Source organism: Excalfactoria chinensis, chromosome 8 (assembly GCF_039878825.1).
Source record: "Excalfactoria chinensis isolate bCotChi1 chromosome 8, bCotChi1.hap2, whole genome shotgun sequence".
Classification (NCBI taxonomy): Eukaryota; Metazoa; Chordata; class Aves; order Galliformes; family Phasianidae; genus Excalfactoria; species Excalfactoria chinensis.
Window position 1 is genome coordinate 23,566,525 of NC_092832.1, and position 13,682 is coordinate 23,580,206.

The following is a 13,682-nucleotide window of genomic DNA, read 5'->3' on the forward strand; positions in this document are numbered from 1 at the left end:
CAAGCAGCTCTGCACTGCCAGCTCCGCACTGCTGGAACAAGATGCTGATGCTCCCTGATGCTCACATTCCCTCCAACCTCTATTCTTCCCATGCAGGGGATGGACTGACCAGATGGAGATCTCACCCAGCTCCTGAGGCTGGCACATAAAGGGTTGGGGAGAACCACCAACCGGAGTGGGCTGTTTCGGTCCTCTGCATCTCCTGTGACCTTTTTGGTTTCACTCTCTTAAGTTCACTGCTTTAATTTCCTTCAGAGATAAGAAATTAACCCCGAGCTGCAAACAGCTCGATGCAGAGCCTCCAGCCCACCTCTGCAAGAGCTCATCTCGAGCACGTCTTGAAGCTGGAACGAGCCAAGCACCCGCAATAAATCAGAGGGGTTTTCACGGGGGTGATGTTCTGCCTGTGTTAAAAGGTGGGATTTTGCTTCTCCCCTCCTCCTCTCTTTCTCCAGGGCTGGGAGGAGAAACCAGATGTTGGAGGGCTTTCAGGAAAGGCAGTCTCTCGAGACATCACATGCGATCCATATGCATCGGCGCCCGAACCTCCTCCTCCACACCTAAGCCAAGAGCAGCAACCATGCTCCCTCCCTCTCTTCCCAAAGTTCTGGGGGTGGGCAGCAGCTCCATGCGTGGTCTGCTGTTGTTTCTTCAGGGTTTTCAGAAAGCCCCCAGCAAAGCTCTTTAGAAAGAGGGGCTGCTTTTGAGCTCCCATCCTAAAGGCACGGCAGCCCAGCTCCTGGTCCAGATGCACCAAGGTGGAGATCTGGGATGGGCTGTCTGCACTTGGAGCAGCCCCCCTGTGCCAAAGCACTATGAACAGCCAAAAAGGAAAGCGGGGGGAGGCCTTGGAAGCTGTCAGTGGGAAAATGTCAAGACCCGAGCATGAGCTGGGGCATCGCAGCTCCTCTCCCTCACCTTCTCTTGGTGAAATCCAACCCAGGCTTTTGAAGCCGTGCCCTAACTCCTTGCCAATTCTGTAACCCTCGCAGATCTGTGTGAAGTGGGAGCCTGAGAGGACAGTCGTCTTTGCAACGGGATGAGATCAGGACTTTTGGAAACACATTTGTTGGAAGTAGCGACTTGGCACTCGAATTGCTGGCAGCAGCTATGACCTGCGAGATAGCATCTCTTCTGCTCGCTTCATCCCGTGTCACAGAGCGCTGCTACGAGATGGCCCTGCTTTAGGGTTACCAGTCAATATCGGATACTCTTTATTTTGTCATACGCAAGTTCAGGAAATGGGATCTCTCTAAAAAAAGCAGCAGCCCTCCTTCCCCTTCTCCAGCTCCACGCACACAAGTTGTGATACCACGCTGATACCGCTGCCATAAATCACAAGCAGTTTATCAAGTTCGCCTGTCTACTGCCCAAGAATTTCTCCCATATACAAATCACAAACCCAGATAAAAAAAAAAGCAGCTTGCCAAAACAAATATCCCTTTCAACTGTTATCCCATTTGTTACACAGACAAGTGCTTATTCCTTGAGAAGGAAGATCTTAAATGCACCATGAGCTTACGTTGCTACGAACCAGTGCGTATCATGACATACAAAGAGATTCCTAAGGCATTAAAAAAAAAAAGCCCCACGCTTAAAGCTTTGAAAACTTCTTTTCCAAGCGCCGGTTGGAAACCTTTCCATTAGCATCGTTCAGTCATACGTTACCCTGTCTTCAACCTGAGCTCAGCGTGGGAGAAGGAACGCACAAGAAAACTTTGGGGACTTTGCTAGGTATTGGCTTACAAGGTGCCTCCATGGCATTCGGGGCCTTGCACTTGGATCGAATCCGCTTCTGCCTGCAGCCACAGCCCCCGCCAGCATTTGTTAATGCTTTCAGTGATTGCATTTGGAAAAAATCAAGTGGTTAACCAGAGGGGGAAAAAGTTTCAGGAATCAAAATCCAGAATGTTTTCAATTACGCACGTCTGTTAGGACCAAAGAACAAATACAATCTCAACTCAAACACAAAACAAGCAGCTTTGGAAAAACATCAATTGCAAATATACAGTAACCTCTTCGAGCAAGATAAATTCGCTTTAGGGCCACGAAACCCAGAAGGTAAACGTGGAAGAAGAGCGGGGCACTGGTTATTCACAAACAGGTCATCTACATCGGCACAGTGCTTTGCTAGGGTCCCCTTGGGGACAATTGCACGGTGCTGACAGCGAGGAGCGAGCGGCCCCGTGCGCCCCATGGACGCGGGCGCCGGGAGGAGCGGCAGCCTACCTGGAAGAAACCTGGCGGGATGGGGCCCCCGGGCATCCCGTCGTTCGGGGGAATGTTTCCAAGCACGGGACTCGGGGCGGCAGCTGCGCTCTGCGGGGAACAAAACCAGGACAAACACGTTGGGTTTGAGTCGGAGTTCAGGAGCTGTGTTAAGGCTTTTCAATCATTTCTCTTTGCCCACCTCCCCCTGTCCACTCGCTGCTTCGCTCCTGTACCACAAAGAAGATGCTCCCCATACCACAACCAGGGGTTTTTGTTATAAAATCACACCCAACCTGCGGCTTGTGCATCCCCGCTGCGAGCCCCAGCGAGGGCACGAGCGGCTTTGCCACGAAAAAAGGAAGGGGCCAGCTGCGGGTTACCCAGACAGCCCTGCTTAGCAACTGGATTAATATTTACTTCCTGCCCGCAACGCAGGCCGATGGACAAAGGCGGTGTTCTGGCAGGGGGACCAGCAGCAGGGCTGGCCGTGGAACAAAGGGCACCTGCATGGCACGGCAGGCATGTGGATGTGGTGCTGAGGAAATGGTGGTGCAGTGTAGACCTGGGCCCAGGTGGGAAGGGGGGGAAAAACGGACCTTGCCTAAACATTTCTGATGGCAAAATGTCTCTACTAGGTCAGGAAGCATCCCAAGGAATAGAACAAACACCTCGACTCTCTTCCCTGAGAGTTGTACTGCTGTTTGCCTTTTGAAAATGGATCCCTCAATTTCTGGGGTGGTTATAAATGAGCTTTGGTGATGTTTACTGGCTTTGAGTCTGGCTGGCTGCTATACCAACGCCCCCCCCCCACCTTAAGCTCTACAATGGACTTCATACTCAAAGCTGTGCAACAGAGCTAGCACCCCTTCCTCTGCTCATCCCAACAGCACCCCAAGGAAACCCTTGCTTGCTCCACGTTATTCTAAACCCAGAACTTGGGCACTGTGACCCCACCGGACGCTGTGTCCCACCAGCAGCGGGGACACAGCTCCATTCACCCACCATAACCCAGATGGGTTGGATAAAACCACGTGCACCAGCATTTCTTCTGCCCACCCAGCATCTGAGAGCTGCAAGCATCCTGCAGGACAGCATAGACTGGCTCTCCAAACAAGGAGCCTGTCTGTACAAACTGACCCCTGCCTGTGCCCCCCATCCTGCACCCCACCGCGGGGCCAGGAGAGCAGGGCATCCCAAGCAGCCTTCCTGCAAAACCAGCAGAGGCCAGATCTGAGTGTTTTTACAGTTAATAAAAAGAAGTCCTGGCAGGAAAAATAAGCCTACCCATTCCAGGCTCTTTTTATACTTCAGACGGCAGCAAAAATAGAAAGAAGAGGGAGTGAACCCATTTCTCCCCCCTTTCCATCCCCCCAAGTGGGTCAGCTATAAAAGTAAAACCAAATCTTAATCCAAGGCCATGAACATATTGCAGTTTCTCTGCAAAGCAGATGAATGTTCTTAATGCAAAAATATATAAGACCAAGCCCCCAACTGCAGCGAGCCCATTTGGAATTTCCTTTATTAAACCCTCTATCACGCAAAACGCTGCTCTCCAAAGGCGGCGAGCGGCGCAATAAAGCTGCCAAGGTGATATTTTATGGTTTCAAGAGATTTCCAGCACACCATAATCTCTTGCTGGGGAATCTCCTGCGGCAAAGACAGATCCCAAGGAGCAAAGGGGACCACGGGGATGCCACTGGCGAGTTGTGGGGTTGGCACCGCGCAATGAAGGCAACAGCGGGCTCAGAACCTGGCCAACAGAACCACCAGGAAGCCCGGTTTGGGTACGAAGAGTGCCTGGGTCTAATAAAACACACACAGCTTTTATGCCTTTGTGATGAACTGAAGTACGCCGCACTCCTCCTCCCTCTGCAACAGGGAGCAGGGGGAGGAGAGCGATGCAGCCAAAGAAAATCTTTAAGCAAATGCACATTTTTCCACAAAACCACAGAATATTTTTCCGCGATAAACACCCCAAAATCTCACCTATGCGTTCGCCGTGTAAACGCGGATTTAACGTGCCTTGCACATGTGGTGCTTGGCAGGGCTCAATAATTAAAAACCCACAAGTGCCCTGAGCATATTGTAGGATGGGAGCCAAATTGGTCAGCCCTTGATGAATGATTTACAAGGCTGCGAAGTGACATTTTATTTCTTTTTATTCCCCTCCCTATCGCCACCAGTAAGGTAAACACCGAGGCACCTTTCGTCGTGCTGGAGCAGTGCTGCAAAAACCCTGGGCTGTGCCAAGGAAGAGGGAAAAGAAGGCAATGAGAGCACCAGGAACAAAACGCCTGAACCCAACGCTGTTGTCCCCAAGCCCAAGGGCGCACACCCCAAACCCAAGCTGCTCACCTCAGACCCAAGGGTATGTGCCCCAGATCCAAGATGCTCACCCCAAACCCAAAGCTACGTGCCCAAACTCAAGGCTGCATGCCCCAAACGCAAAGGTGCACACCACAGACTCATTGAGCCCTTCAGCATCTAATTCCTGAACAGCCTTTCACACCCCCTTGGATTACTTTCACTGCTTTAGCTAAGAAACTTTCATACGGGCTTTTCCCATTCACCAGCAGCACTCTGCTCCCTTCCACCAAAGAAACGTCTGCAAGAAATGGGGCCCTGAGGAGCAAAACCAACCCATGGATGTGATGCCTGGGAGAATCCAAGCCCATCCCCGCTCCAGGGCTGGGCTTAGTGCTGGCATTTGGCTGGAAAGGGATCGAGCTAATTCACCTCGGCACAGGGGGGCCAGCATGCCTGTACATTCACATTTTATTAGATGGTTAATTTGCTCCGTGCTGGAAAGAAAACACAGTTTCTAGGGCATGCATCTCTAGATACATGCATACATATAGAGATATCCCACCTACATTGGATTTTTTCCCCTTTGTTTTGGTGCGATGACAATCTAGATCTCCACATTTCGCTCCCAAACCTCGGTGCTCGGTTAACACAGCAACTCGGTACGCCAGCAGATGCCGTCTAAGCCTTTAAATCGCGCACTAATTGCACTAATTGAGCTAACAGTCTCTGTTTCGTCTCCCTACCCTGAGTCAACCAGCGTCTTCTGGTACTGCTGTAGAGATCCAAGCTGTTGACTGCAGTGTTATTTTGTCAGCCATTAAATGATTCATCAGAGTCATTAATTGATTTATTACTGCTGCCTGCAAGTATAGCTTTGCAAATAAAGAATGATGTAGGTCAGAAGGCAATAGAAATTGGACAAAACAACACAGCCAGGAGCTGGATACTTAAATTATCCATAGGAGTCCACTCACGGCAGCCCACTGACATCGGGCTACAGGGAGAAGAAGCAGAGAAAAACAGCAATGTGCTGTGCATGCCCAGCACCACCTCTGCCGGGATGCACTGCCAGATCTCACCGCCCTGGGGACATGGTGGTGATGGGGAGCTGATGGCCACCACCGCTGTCACCAGCTGGGTGCTTTGCCATGGTACCTCCATGGTACATCTTGTGCAGGGATGTGGGAAGTGGAGGCAGGAAACGGCTCTTCCCAAAGCGGAGCGTAATCGTAAGCAGCGCGTGAAATTCATGTGCGTTAATGCAGGAATATGAAGCCTCGGGGCAGAAGGCTTTAAATCTTGGTTAGTTTTTTCAGCTAAAATCTATCTGGGACGTAAAAGGGCTATTAAAACAGTCTTATTTTCTTAACCTAATCCTTCGGAAGAAGCCGGGTTATTCAACTCTATTAATTGCATTTAACAGCGGAAGGGCAGGAAGGTGGCACAGCCACGCCACGTACCCTCACTCTCCCATCCCAATGCCCTCAGCTGCTTCGAGCCACTTCAGTGTCACCGCAGCGTGGGGACACCCAGCGACCCGCCGCCCCATGCTGGCCCAGCTCCACTCTTCCGTGCCAGAGGAGGGATGACGGGCACACGTCCTGCCGGGACAAGGACCGGGCTTTCATTTACTTTCCTGAACATGTTGCTGAGCTCCGTGCTGGGCTCGAGGGCTTGGCAGGAGCGGGTGCTGTGCGAGCCCCTCCCGGCGCCCGCCGGCTGCGGTGGTTTCCTGCCCCCCCACCCCCCGGCAGATTCAACCTGCTATCAGCATCCTCCCTGCGGCACCGCCCAGGCTGACGGCTGTGGGGCTGCTCAGACCTGACGTGGGCTGGGAGCACAGCAGAGCAGAGCAGGATCCGCAGGCAAGGTTTGCAGCAGTGGCCAAGAAGTTCGGATACAGGAGCAACTCACATTTGCAGCCGCTCCACTTGCACGTTCTCAGTGTGCCCTCTGTAAGCCCTGGCATGAGCGCAGCCCTCTGGTGCAAGGATGCAGAGGTGGCGAGCAGAGCTGTGAGCTGGTACCCACCCACCTGTTATTTATTATTTGGCGTGGAGGAAATAAACTAGCGTGCGGGTCAGGACTTAAGCAGGTCGTGTAAACAGGTACTACTGAATTAAATTGGACTCCAGTTAAGCCTTTTCATCTCATTAAAGCTGCCTTCATCTCACACGGCGAGGTTTTAAATTTAATAACAGGACACTCCCACACCTCACTGTAACCTGATTAATGGCAGCACAACGCCTCTGCCACGGGGGGGACTGTCTGCTCGTCCCCACCTTGGCGTGGCAGCAGCATCTGAGCTGCATCCATGCAAAACCAGAAGCAGAAGCACGGCGGGGAGGTCAGGAGGATGCTGATGGAGGTGGGGGCACCTGGGCATCCTCCCACATTCCCAGCGATGCTTTACAAATGCAATGCACCACATGGATGTGTTCCTACAGGGATGGGAGGCACCGGCTCCACAGGCGCCAGCTCTCCTTGTTACGCAGCAACGCTGTTTTACCATGTCCTGCATAGGGCTGCTGCCTTGTAACTACGGATCTGTAACAGGCTGCTGCCTCCTTGGAGGAAAGCTTCAAACCTAAGCTGTGAGCGCAACGAAATCAGAGCTTGCGTGATTTTCACAACTTTCCCTTCCTGCATCTCCCGGCGTGCTGAGCTCAGCTCCCACCACAGCACATTCTGGCACGTGCTACCGGGGCTAAGCAGCAGCGAGGCCAGATCTGGCTTATCTACACACTCGGTGAGCACGTTGTGATGCCTCAAAATGCATCACCCAAGAGCACGGGGAAGGAGAGCAGCCAGGGGGGAGCCCAATGGGGCGACCGCTGTACCCGCTCCTCAGAAAAGAGAGAAACAAAACCCTACCCCGTATCTTCACATCTGAAGGCCACGCTTTGAAAGAGACAAGAATAAATAAATAAATAAAGGCAAAACATTCAATGCTGTTCCAAGCTTATACAGTTTTCAACCCCCCCCCCCCCTCCGCTCTTGTAAAGGATAATCTGAGACAGCAGCTCCAACAGAGCAGCTCCAGCCACAAAACAATAGGATTTTAATCTCTTAAGTAGGCGGCCCCCTTATCCCCGGGAAGGAAACCCCTTCAGTCATTTACAAGTTTGTAAATAAGGATCTTGGTAGCATCTCGCGGACATCTGCTCCGCAATCCTGACAGTGTTACTGCTAACATTTACAAACATCCTTACGCAAACACACATCACTCTCTGCTGATCTTGCTTTATCTAAATATATCCCAAGGAAATAACTTGGCAGGGCTGCAAAATTTCACAGCAACCGAATTAAAGGGGAGAAGGGAAGAAAAAAAAAGGGGGGGTTGGGGGGGAGGAGGGGGGAGAGGAAAGGGATAAAAGGAGGAGGTGCAGGAGACTGAGCACAGCCAGCCTTGGTTCTGTGTGTGTACAGAGAGGTGATGAAGGGGAACTTCTGGGAAGTCCCCGCTGCCCCACGGCTCGGCCGGACACCCCCAGTTAGCTGCTGTAAATATGCAGGTATTAATTACTAGCTATTCTCCTCTAATAATTCCAGCAACAGACGTGCCAAGCTCTTTTCCAGCAATCGATACCATCCATTTGAGGGTCCACCTGCCAAAAAAGTTATATAAAATAATTATATAAATTTTTCATTAGATAATGCGATTGCTTCAGACTATTAATCTGCTGCCCATCCATCAGCACGGGGTGCTCGGCTCCTCCGGTGGCCACACTGCTGCAGGGGGAAGCGATCTGTATTTGCTCCCATGCCAAACACAAGGTTTCTTCCCTTGGATTCGCAGGGAAGGGAAAAAGTGTTGGCAGCGACTCACTGGAGTTTGCAGAGTTGTGTGTCTTATAGCAGATGGCCCAACGCTGCCCACATTGAGTTCTCCTATTCACCTGCCTTTGTAAAAGCAGAATGAAGGAAAAATTGCAAGGAGAATCACCCTCAGCTGCTTCCGGGCCACAAGAGAGCCATGCCAGGGTCAGGGGAGAAAGAGGGATCTGGGAGCAGGTTCCTTCAAAGATGTTTCAGCTCTAAGCCCATCAAGACAGGGACCAGATCCAGTTTGTGACACGCCACGCAGCTCTGACGTTACCTAAACACTGATAAACTGAAAGCGTGCCACGCAGCTTCAATGTTCCTTTAAACCACGAGGCTGTTGGCTTTGGCAGGTAGGCTTCTGTTTCACAGCGCCTATACAAATCGCTGCTTCTGTTTTTTTCTGCCTTGTTATAGTTTTGAAATTGCCAAGTAAATTTTGGAAGGAGTTTTGAGCAGGGCAAGATTTAAATTGGTTATTTAATTGAAAAAGAAAAAAAAGAAAGGCGGATAATCCACGGCTTTAGACAAATGCCACAGCGCTGAACCAGGTGCGCTTAAGAGCAGAGCTTTGCCTTGTCCCAAGGATGTAGCCCCAACCAGCGGGGATGCAGCCAATCTCTAGGCTAGACAGCACAGCACAACGTGCCTCCAGGGCATCCGGCACACAGGAGCGACTGCCACATGAAAGGCGGGTGGTACAGACTGGAAAGGTTTTCAATTTGTTCTTATTTTTGGCACTTTGCATTCCAGCTGGCTGAGCTTATCCACGAGGCCCGGTCACTGCAACGCAGCTTTAGCTGATCTCCAAGTGATACACGGGATGTTGGGTTGGAAGGGCACCTAACCCTGACCCAAAACCCCTCACAAGGCTCCCAGTGGTGGTTTTTTGGTGTGATTTAGCAGGAAACAACATCATCCCCACCAAAGCCATCCACTAACACGGCTGGGAGGCGGGACGCTCCCCCATCACAAAGCAGGACGGCACCGCGTGCCAACCCGACTTTGTGTATTATCTCCTGCCACGGGGAAAGGGGAAATTAATGCAAATACTATGGACATTCTCCCATTCTTGTTGTGCATTTGAATGCCAAAATATCACATTTGCTTAAGCCTATTTTACTGCTAGCAGCTGGCTGTTATTATTCCCCAAAACCAAAGGCAGGGGCGAGAGAGTCGGTCCCGAGCAGGTGAACGCCATCTGCCCGTCCCCGACAAGATGCCCGCTTCACTAAGACAAAAAGCCAACAGCTCAGCAGTGACGCTGCGCAGAGCCAAGGGCTGAACTCAGTGGTCCTCGTGGGTCCCCACCAACCCCCACCAGCAGCACCCCAGAGCCCCCCAGAGCTGCATTTGGGCTGCATACCCTTCCTGCTCCTCCAGCGCATCCCACCCCGAGACGCTCCCCTGCAGCAGGACCCCAGCAGGGCACACCCCCACGTTTTCAAGGGGAAGCTCACAAAAAACAAACCCATCTTCAACCCATCTTCAAACCGAGACGAGTAAAACCGCCCATTTCTTTTTTCTCCCCCATTGTTAACAGCAGAGTTTGTTTATTATAGTTATTCGCAGGGGCTGCCCCAAAAAATACTGTTTCCCAGGTCCAGTAATTGCTCGAGGCGTTTGAAAATTAATAGAGCAGCTCGAGTGGAGGACAGGAGGAGTAAATCTGACGTAAGCTGCCGTGTAATTCAGCACGGCGTGTGCTCACGGGTGGCTTTCTTCACACCCAGCAGAGCTGGAGGCTAATGGAGCCTGGAGGCCGGTCAGCTCCCCTGCACCAGCATAGAGGGATTTTTCAGGTGAAGCAAAAGCATTTCATTTGCAGAGTGCTCGTAACTACGTTAGACGTGCTCTGCAGGAGGATACAAGGTGTGCAGCATTGGGACGGAGGTGGAATACAACATATAAATCTATGAAGGGAAAGGCAGTACATCCTCATCTGTGTACCAAAAACACACAAGGATACCGAGGACAAATAATGATGGTCTTTCCCAGCTGCTCTTAGCCAAGGACAGCTTGTTGATGTTACACGCCAGCCCAGCATACCCAATGCAGACTGGGCACCTCCAGACCTGCCAGGAAGGGGTTCTGATAGAAATGCCTTTTGTTCATCAGTCACTCTACTTCTGAGCGCTCACAGAACACTTTGGCAGGATGGAACTCCAAGCTGTGTTTCCCTTACAGCTTACAAAATGGAATTACTGCACTTCTAAGAGCAACTCCCTCCATCCAAAGGTGGTTAATACAAACTCCGCATTTATGAACTGGGAGCTTTCTAAAGCAGGCACTGGAGGAGGTACCCCATAAACCCAGCGTGCAAACCCCTGCCCCTTGACCCAACCATAAACTATAACGTGAGGCAGGAAAATGTAAAGTCTTGGGAGCGTAAGAAAAAACGCTCTGCAGGCTTTCAAGCAGCAGAAGGGGGAGGAACGATGTGAAAATGCTGGGTATCGCTGCAAGGTCTTATGTGGAGTTGAGAAAATCCTACTGCAGAGTGGGTGGGCACAGGGTACATCAGATCAATGGGGATGAAGGGCTGGGGTGAGGCTGGCTGCTCCAAGGGATGAGGATGATGGATGGGGTGGTGATGGTGATGGGAGCTGCGCCCACAAGCGAGCAGCGATTTGGTAAGGATGGGGATCTGATGGCCACGAGCTGCTGGTGGAACATTCCTGCTTGGGTTTTCTCCCCCATTTTAACACACTGTCCGATTGCCATAAAGAAGAGCCGCCCCTCTGCATCACTGTCCTGGGAAAACTTCTGCCAGGCCCAGCAAGGAAGTGACATCAGGGCCGAGGGGCTTTTGTGCTCACAGCCCCCCGCCAAGCTGCACAAAGAGCCAGGAGCTTTCTAAAGGCTCCCGTGGCCTGGAAGGGCCTCTCCATCTTCCCTCAGGCTCCAGCTTTTGTATGGCCCTCAGATCCATCAGCTCTGCTCGGAGCCCGGCCTCTTCTGCCTACAGCGGCTGCAGATTTTACCTCCGGGTGAAAGCGGGGAGAGAGGAGGGGGCAGTGTGGGGGCACGGAACGGGCTGGGAGGAACAACAGAGGATAGATAGGTGACGGCTTGAAAAAGTGCATCGCCGAGGAGACGTTGGGGGCTCTGCCAAAAAGAAAGAAGTGCCTTCCCACTTGTAAAACAAGAGTTAATTATAGGAAAAAAAAAAAGAATTAAAAAGAAAAAAGGAGGGGTGGGGGGGGAGAAAGAAAGGAAGAGGAAAGCGTTAAAACCATCTGTGCCACAGGGAAGAGGCCGGGGCTGCGTGCACAGGCGGCAGCGCCAACAGCTGTGCCGGAGCTGCCGGCACCGCAGGGACCAGGAGCGGTGCGGGTCCCTTCCCTTCCCAACCCGTTGGCAGGGCCAGGGCATGGCGTCCCCCGGCCCACCTCGCCCCGTGGTAACCGCTGCACAAATATTTACCTAGCTGGTTTTTAAACAAAACCGAAAAGCTGGAGAGTTTAAAGTCCACGTCCCCAACTGCTCCGGTCTCGCTCTCACCTCGCGGTTGCGTTGCTGCCGCCCGCGCTCATGGCTTCTACAGAAATTCCTAGCAACTGGCTGAAATTGCACTCACAGTTCCTAAAGAAACGAGCCAAGCAATTAAGACCTTGTGTGATGTCGGCAGCCCGGTGCTACTGCATTTTGGAGGAGAGAGACTGCTCCTCCAGCACCCTGAGCACACGGTGGGTACCGCGCCAGCAAAGGAAGACCTGCATGATGCGCTCCCCTTTGGGGGAATGACTTTTTAGCACATGACCCTGCTGGAAGAGGAGATGGAAGGGCCTGTTAGAGACAGGCGTGGAGCCACGGCAGGATGGGCAGCAGCACCATTGCTGTGCTGTATGGTATCAGGGACAGCGGGGCTGAACGGTGCCTGAATCATGCAACCAGTTCGCTGCAGAGACCTCATGCTGATGAGCTCGCATATAGATTCACCGCAGAAAATAATTAGCCATAATTAAGGGCTTCTGGTTTATGGCTCAAACAATTGTTTAAACAGCAGAGCCCTGTTCAAATTAAGTTCAGGACTTGCCAATAAATATTTCTTTACCGTGTTACAGCTTAGTTTGAAATTCCTACTCCAAGCAGCCAGCCCTTGCTGAGGAGGGACCAACATTGCTTTTCCTGCAAGGAAGCACAGAGCCATCACAGCTATGTGAGCTGCTTGGATGGACCCAGCACAAACATGTTGGGGGCAAGAGGGAGGAGAATGGCAGGAAAAAACCTGCTGGGGGCTGGAGAAAACACCAGTAGATGAACCATGGTGGAGTGCAATGGTTTGGGGTGGGGACCACAGCAATAGAGCTGTGCTCACCATTCTGATGGGCATCTGAGATGTTCAGCCCCGAATGGTAATGCCTTATTCAGATCCCTTCATAACTGGGAGATGCAAACAGTGAGGGGAGCAGCACTACTATTCTCAGATAGCCTAGTATTCTGGCTCAAGCAGCAGAAGCAGCTTCAGGCCCCTCCACGCAGTATCCACCACTGCATGTCCCCTTGCTCCCACCCCACCTGCAGCGCTCTCCCTATGGAGAACATATGGCACGTCGCACGTAATTAGAGACATAACGAGCAGAAATAATAAGCAAGTTTGGTTTCTCCTTCACCACGTGCTGCTCTTAGAATGATATCGCTCCTCAATCTTCAACACAAAGTCCAAAACATCACACTAGAATGAGTTCTTCAACACTCATCTATGGGAGCCCCAAACACTGAGCACCTCCTGTCCCCTCCCAACAAAATACCCCATTCCAAATCCGCAGCAACACGTACATACTTCCTTTCATCAGACCAGGGAAGTCAATTCTAAGTTCAAGAACGCCCCTCTTGTGCCAGCTCGTAGGTTTTGCATTTTGGGAAGACAGGGCAAAACAGAGTTAAATGCGAAGATCAATATTCATATCGAGACAGCTTCTAATAGGTTTCAGTTGGTTAAGTAGCTTTGAGATTTTTGCCTTGAAATGCCACGCTGCAGGCACAGCCGTACACTGTCCAGATGCACTCTGAGGGTAATTTATAGAACTGTGCTCTCTGGAGTAAAGAGCCATTGAGGGAAATATCGGGTTAGTAGGGTAGCCAGGAGAAATCTGGTCTGGGTGAAAACCTGGAAGCTGCTTCACAAAGCATGAACCACAAGGGGTTTTTCCCCTTTTTCTACTAAAATCAGCTCCATTAACTCTACGTAGATGCGGAGGGATCCGTAGGTGTGTCACTGTCCACAGGGAGCCAAAGCCACTGCGGTCCTGCAGCCCTGAGCAAGACAAAAGCACCACTCACTAAAGCCTGAGACGTTGGGCAGCCTCACGTCTTTGCACCCACAGTCCCTGCAGGAG

At 51.6% G+C, this 13,682-nt stretch overlaps 1 protein-coding gene across 4 annotated transcripts in view; it reads right to left on the bottom strand.

The window, feature by feature from the left end:
• Positions 1–13,682, bottom strand: part of SSBP3 (single stranded DNA binding protein 3) — a 50,776-nt gene that overhangs the window by 15,574 nt on the left and 21,520 nt on the right. For all 4 annotated transcript variants that reach the window (XM_072343856.1, XM_072343855.1, XM_072343854.1 and 1 more), the window contains exon 5: positions 2,230–2,319. In XM_072343856.1, coding sequence (XP_072199957.1) covers positions 2,230–2,319 — 90 coding nt within the window. The remainder of the gene's footprint in view (positions 1–2,229; positions 2,320–13,682) is intronic.